This window comes from Montipora capricornis, chromosome 2, assembly GCF_036669925.1.
Source record: "Montipora capricornis isolate CH-2021 chromosome 2, ASM3666992v2, whole genome shotgun sequence".
NCBI lineage: Eukaryota > Metazoa > Cnidaria > Anthozoa > Scleractinia > Acroporidae > Montipora > Montipora capricornis.
Window position 1 is genome coordinate 2,256,306 of NC_090884.1, and position 7,500 is coordinate 2,263,805.

The 7,500-nt window shown below is 40.2% G+C and overlaps 1 protein-coding gene across 1 annotated transcript in view; it reads left to right on the forward strand.

Annotated features, from left to right (window-relative positions):
• Nucleotides 1-7,500, forward strand: part of LOC138038423 (E3 ubiquitin-protein ligase RNF115-like) — a 19,618-nt gene that overhangs the window by 1,342 nt on the left and 10,776 nt on the right. Inside the window, exons 2-4 of the mRNA XM_068884283.1 lie at nt 4,075-4,127; nt 4,781-4,832; nt 5,334-5,370. Of these exons, the coding sequence (XP_068740384.1) occupies nt 4,075-4,127; nt 4,781-4,832; nt 5,334-5,370 (142 nt within the window). The remainder of the gene's footprint in view (nt 1-4,074; nt 4,128-4,780; nt 4,833-5,333; nt 5,371-7,500) is intronic.

The following is a 7,500-nucleotide window of genomic DNA, read 5'->3' on the forward strand; positions in this document are numbered from 1 at the left end:
ACTTGATTTGCCTTAATTGTTGATTTCAGTTTACAGAGTCCCGAATTAGTGCTCTAGCGCTTGAACGACTAGACACTGAAATAAAGTTACTTTCCTTTCCTTTTCTCCCCAAACTGGCCCCTTGCTGGACCTCCTTCTGGACCTTACTTAAGAGAAGAAAGAAACAACAGATGGTTTTCACAGTGACATCATGAAATTTAAAATCCAAATCACAAGGTCTTCTCAATTGTTATCTAAAGGAGGTCAAAGATGACCTCGAAATAAATATTTTTTTCAAGTCTCCAGTTCTGTGACATCTTTTGTTTTGAAGATACAGCAGTTTGAATTTCCGAATTGTCACCTTGCATGACACCATGATACAAAGCTATTTGGTTTAACAAAATGTCTATCCTATGAATCTCAGCAGTTTCAGGCTTTTAAGTACATTAGGAGATGTGTTCATACAGATACATGTATGTTATCTCATGAGTGAAAAGTAATTGCTTTCATCGCAAATTGAACTCCAGACGTTTTTGTTGATTACCGGTTGGCATGTTGGTGGATCACATGGCGTCTCCATACAAATCTCTTATGGGTTGTGTGAAACGTTTCAGCAAATAACTCAGAAGCGATGTACCACACAGACCTGAGAATCGGAGAAGTGGTTAAAAGATTTGTTTCCTACAGCATTCCAAGTTCTTGGTTCTTTTCATTCAATGATTTTGAACTTATTTTTTTCTTGCATGACAGTGAAACTGTCTTCATTTGAAATGAAAAACAGAGCAGGCTCTAATGATCGTACGGTGCATCTTAATTCCCCCATTCGCACATTACCACAATTCCTTGCGCCTTTGAGCACAATCCCTTGTGTTTTGAAAAAAAATGTGTTCTTCTCCCGATTAGAGAGCTGTCTCTTTCCTTCACTTCAGGCTCACTCACTGCGGCAGCAATAAATTATTATGGTTTGCATTTAATTACCCATAAGGCCTCTGTAACTTGATTGTTTTTTGGCAACACTAATTCTGGAGTAGCCAGAGTAAAACATCTCACAGCTGTGTAGAAAACCAACAAACTCATCCTGTGCCTATGGTGGCCCACAGGGCAAAACACAACTCAATATTGAGCTGGATACACAACAATCTTCCCTGATACAAAACAATTTTTCATGGTACACAACAATCTTTTGTGATACAAAATAGTTACGTAGAGCAGAACAACCTTTCATGATGCAAAATTACATTTCACTATACACAACAAAAATTTGGAAGATTGGTAACAAGCACGGGCAACTTCATATCACATGATCATACAAGCCTTGTGCTAATAAGTGCTTTGTATATGATTAAGTATATTGTCTCGACTTGATGAGTGTTACTGTGTGTAAGACCACATTTATGTAAGATGTGTAAGACTACTTATGGGCAGGATCTTGTATGACTGTGTAGCCCGATCCTGGAGTGGCAGTCTCTTTTGCAGGTGGCGCAGACGTGCTTTGTGGAAACATGCGCAGAGGCTGGGTGTTCTTTCCTCGCCGCTCTCTTGCATGTAGCCTGGACTCTAGCGTTTGCTTCCGCCTTTGAAACCCCCACTTTGACACTTTGCTGCCATGTATCTTGGTGATTGGTGATGTCCTCCCATGCACTGGTGTCGATTAGTGCAGATCGCAAGTCTTTCTTTGATGTCCTTGTAGCGCAGCAACAGTTGACCCACGGGACGGACGCCCTCCTGCAGTTCTCCATAAATGATTTCTCTTGGCATGTGGTCAGGCTCCATGCAATGTGCATGGCCAAGCCATCTAAGGCGTTGCTGAATGAGCAGTGTTGGCATGCTCAGTTAGCCAGCGCACTCCAGGACCTCGGTGTTGGTGACTCTGTCGTGTCACCTGATGTGCAGCAGGCGCCGAAGGCAGCGGAGTGGAATACGTTGAGTTACCGCTCTTGTCTGGCATAGGGCGACCATGACTCGCTGCCATAAAGGAGAGTCGACAGGACACAAGCTTGGTAGACACACATCTTGGTCCTTTCGCTCAACAGGTCATTGCTCCACACTCGCTAGTTGAGTTTGGCCATGACAGCAGTTACTTTGGCGATCCTGCAGCTGATCTCAGGGTCGAGCGAAGTCAGGCTTGACACGGTGGAGCCCAAGTAGGTGAAGGTGTCCACAACCTCCAGCTTCGTGTTGTCGATAGTGATGACTGGGGGGGACTCAGCACTTTGCGCCAGGATGTTGGTTTTCCTGAGGCTGATCGTTAGCCCAAACTCCTTGCAGGCGTGGGACAGCTTGTCTACTAGATGTAGCTCAGTGACGGCTTTTCTCTTGTCATTATTGGTGTCTTAAGGGGGAAGATAAACGTCATGAACCTTGAATATCCCCTATGTTAATCCCCTTCCTGTCATGATTGAATTGCAACCGACAGAGAACTGTGGGAAAATGCTCAGTCAGTACATGTTAGTAGAAAATTTTTTATGCAAGGGCCAGCTGAACAAAGTAGAAGTGCTGGATCTTGGGAGATCTAACCAGCAAATAATTTGTAGATTTAAAACAAAATAATACACTGCAAGGCTGGTTGTACGGCTGTGAGGATATATATATTTTTGATTTACCAATATTTCATCAAGCACGGCCTGACTTCTTCAGGGGGTTAACAGCAAATTAATCATTCAACTCCCTGAAGAAGTCAAGCTGTGCCTAATGAAATATTGGTTAAAGAAAAATATATATATCCTCACAGCCGTACAACCAGCCTTGCAGTATTATTTTGTTTTAAGTAAGTCGGTAGAGCAGTGGTGATCTAACCCGAAGGTAGTGGGTTTAATTCCCACCCTGGTGTACATGGGTAGAAAATAGCACTTCATATTACCCTCCAATAGTTAATTCTGAAACATACGTGCTACATGGCCAACGTTTGCAAAAACTTAACCCTTCTTAGGTAATCTTTAGATTAAAAAAATTAAACTGTTCTCTTAAAATCATAATGGCTAGCAGAACCAGGAGGGAGCTAATGTTATGGTACCATATGAAACACAGATTATTTCCAAGCAAGATGTGATCATTATTGCAATGTATAAAGTTACCTTGACAACAGGAAAGCCTGGCAAAAACACCCTATAGTTCAGATTTAGTTGCTCATATCTCAAAAACGAACAAGGTAACCCCCCTTTTTATTGCTGAAAAGTGATTAGAAGGCCACAATGAAACTTTTGGCAAAGTTTTAAAAAGTTATGTCCAGAGGATTCAGAGCTCCCTTCAAAAAATGGGTGTCACCTTGTTCGTTTTTGAGATACAAGCAACTAAAGACAAAATAAAGGGTGTTTTTACAGGGCTTGCCCATTGCCACGGTGAAATAATTATTACTAACTTCTTACTAACTGAGCGCAAGGGCCGTACTGGGGAATCTTGGCCCAAGGTCGTGGCAGTGCGTCCGTACAAAAACGACCGAGGGCCAATATTCCCCAGTACGGCTCGAGCTAACTCGGTTATTAAGTAGTTTATTATATGGCTTAGTGTTTCATTTGGTACCGCAATATTGCCAATACATGATACAACGTTGTGGTGCCAATCCTTCCAATAAGAGCGTCACTTGGAAGTATTGAAACTGGTTCGAGCCTCCTCAAGGTGGGAGAGCTGATCGGTAGAGGACTGTTTGGCTGTCCATATCATAATTCTAAACTTTGAAATTTGGTTTTTATATTACATTTAATATGCACATAGCCTTACACATCTTACATTTATGTGGTCTTACACACAGTAACACTCATTAAGTCGGGACAATATAAGTAATCTCACACAAAGTACTTACCATCACAAGGTTGTATGATCACATGATGTGAAGTTGCCTGTGCTTGTTACCAGTCTTCCAAATCTTTGTTGTGTAGCGTGAAATTTAATTTTGCATCATGAAACACTGTTCTACTCTACATAGAAAGAATCCCGCTCAATATTGAGTTGTGTTCTGCCCTTGTGGGCCACTGTATGTGCCAGTAAATGCCAAATCTATCAATCAAACCTGAGTGGTTGTGGAAAGGGGGATGGATACTCTCATGTCTTCACTAACGCTGCTCGCAAATTGGACTTTGATTATTTTTCATTTGCTAGGAATTCACTTGCTCACAGTGTCAGGGAGAATTTATTGAACAATTAAGTGACAGGTTAGTACATTGAAGCTTTGTTTTGTCTATCACAACTGATAGAAGGAAGCAGTGTGGCCCAGTGGTTAGGGCACTTGCCTTGAGATCCAGATATCCCAGGTTCAAGACCCACTCTGACCACTCTCTAAATTTGTTCCTGGTAGTCCCTGGTTCAACTTCCAAGCTGCACTTGTAAATAGCCAACTTTCTTGCCTCCAACCAGTTGGGATTCTTAACAGTTGTTGTTTTTGTGTTCCGTCGTTTCGTTAATTGTGTTTGATTGGCCCTGAAAAGCCCCTATGGTGAGCCGTTACTTAAATATGTATGTATAATTTCTTTGGTTAGTCATATACGTTTTCTGAAGTGGCCTTAACTGTCAACAAATCATTGTAAGTAACAAAAATGATTTTTGGAAATGGTTTTTTTGCTCACTACTGGTAGTTTTAATTATTTACCAGTAATGCTGTTCTTGTAAATCAAAGCAAGATGGTTGGGCATCCAAAATGGTAATGAGAGTAATAATTTTGCAATGTTGAGATGCATTTTTGTACACACATAATGTGCAAAATCTTCGTTAACAATCCTTGTTCGTGTACTTCCTTTATACAGACAGATAGATTGTGCTTTCAGTTGTGTTATCTCTTGTTAAGATTTTGTTTGTTATTTGCTCTCAGTAATGAAGAGGAAGAGAGAATTGATGTTGATCCAGCTGCCCAATTTGCAGGGGTATGCATCTTGTTTTCTTATTTTTTATTAACCCATTTACTCTTAATTAACCAATTAACAAGTAAGATTGCCTGGCATTAGACAGAGTGAAGTCTCTAGGCATTTCCCTGTGGAGGTAAAGAGTTAATTTACCCTAACCCTAACCCTTGACTAATTTGACAACGCTTGCATTTTTTTTTTGTCATGATCTTGGTCATGCTCTGAAATAAACATTTCCTTTGGTGTTGAATATTGTGGTAACAAACAAATCAAATGTGTTTCAGCATTGTCTCTACTCTTTTTGATAATGATATTCGTCATCACAGTGGTCAAGATTTGTTGTGGACTCACTCGGTTACGCCTTGTGAATTCACATCATTTCCACCAGTTTGATGACAAACATCATTGTCTACAAGAGTACAGACAACCATGAACCACATTCAATTTGTTAAACATATTATACGTGTATAAGTACATGTAACCATGCCACCAACCTTAGAAGTTATACTCTTTATTTTTTAGTTGCTTCAAAGAAATTTACTTGGAGGGCTATTGGCAGGTAATTTAAACATTTTAAACATGGCTCAAGCTAGTTTCAACAATTTAAAGGGAATGTCTTAATTGAAGGATGAACTCTCAGGGCTGCAATTAATTTCCCGGCTGGCGCCAGTCAAATTGTCCAGTCAAACCTATTTTTGCTCGGACATATCCCATTTTTGTCCGGACAAACATCGAGTATGTCTTATCGCTATAAAACCTGAATTTAGCTACTTTTCGTCAATTTCAAGTCTATACTCCATCATCCATGGGGAAAACATTTCCTTATCCTTGCAAAGTATGATGTCCATAAATCCGATTCTTATCTACCGGTGCATTACTATCACTGAAAAGCTTTTTGGTAACCAAAGCTTTTATTAGGGGCATGCCAGAAGTGATGATTGAGTTCTTCCCTTTGAGCCTTTTTAATCTAAACTTACTGCATTTTTGCTTCAGTAAAGTTTGAGAAGAATTTTTCAAATATTTTATATAAACGACCCACATGACACATGGCATGGCACCTAATACAACGAAATCCTTGGTCAATCGTTTGAGATGAATCGCTTATATAGGCCAGGTAAAGTTTACATGTTGTCATAATTATGTGAATTTACTGCTAAAAAGGTTTGCTTCCCTTGAAAATAGAATGTTAAGTTAATTGTGGTATTTATAGCTTAAGTGATTCACACGGAAATGTCGACAAGTAGACAAATGAATCTAAACTTGCTTTCTTTTTATTGTTATTGTCACACTTAAATTTTGAAGACAAAGGGTGCCATGACCCTTGTACCGACACTGAGAGGTTTTGTTATCCAATCATGTTTACAAAACCCACATGGACTAATAATAAAGTAATTCACAGCCGTGACCGGTACACATCTGTAAGACCAGCTAATTTGCGGTGACGACTTGGTGAATGACAAAGCGAAAATGATAGCCAGATATTCTATGACTACTACGAATCATTTGTTTAGAGTTCTTGGTCTGGTAGTTAAGTATCCGTCTTTTCCCCTCCTTTTTCACAAACGCCAACAATTTTTTTCCTACCAGTGTAAACGACCGGACAAATTGTCCTGCCATCTAAGTATTTGACCTGACGAAACCTATTTTTGACCGGACATTGTAAAGTAAAAGTAAAGTGGCGCATTTATATAGCGCCCCTGTCACTAACGTCTCAAAGGTGCTTTACAACGATCAATTTACCCCCAACGGACTGGAAGCATATACAGGCACAAATAGCAGCCGCTTCTAAGCAGTCCATGCATGCTGGTACTCATTTTACCGACCTCGGAAGGATGGAAAGCTGAGTGAACTTTAGGAGGAAAGAAGGTCGCCAAATATTCCAGTCTCGGCAGAACCGGGAATGGAACCTGGGACCTTAGGGTTGGAAGGCAGAGATCTTACCACTGCGCCCCCGGCTGTCCATTGACTGGCTGTTATTTGCAGCCCTGAACTCTACAACACTGTTTCATGTTAAGGCAACGTTATGGTACCAAGGTGTACTTGTCAATGTGACATAATAGGTTACCATGGCAACAAAAGAGCCATCTAAAAACGCTTTATATTTTGTTGGTAAGGACATTCACGCTGATTGTTTGTGCCCAACGTTACTGCGCAGGTAACGCAACTGTAATATGTCATGCATTACTTCAAGCATTAGTGAAGTTGAGGTTTTAAAACCTTTGCAAAAACCGTGGAAGATAAGTATCGCACAGCTTTGGATCAGAGAAGATCGTGATCAATCAAAATTGGCTGGCAAAAGAATGGCACATTTATTTCCGAATCATCATGAAACGTTAAAGAGAAGTGAGCGGGAGGGTGGAAAAGCTCCGTAAAGGTAGCTGATTGAGTAGTGGCTGAAAGTTTGGAAAACTTGAGGACGAACTGTTGCGTAAATTTAATGGGGCTGTGTTTTTTCAAATGTTTTTATTACCCTACGAACTTAAGTTCAAAATGAATGCAAGTTTTTGAAGTTCTTTTCCTTTACTTTTGTGAAAATATTGCAGAATTGTATTTTCATCCTCGTTTGCATGAATAGTGTGGACCTGCCAGGAAACAGCCAATGATTCAATTTCACAAAAACCACACTACAGAAGATGAGCATGACGGCAATGGAGAGATATTTTACAAAACAGTAACCAAATGAAGATGA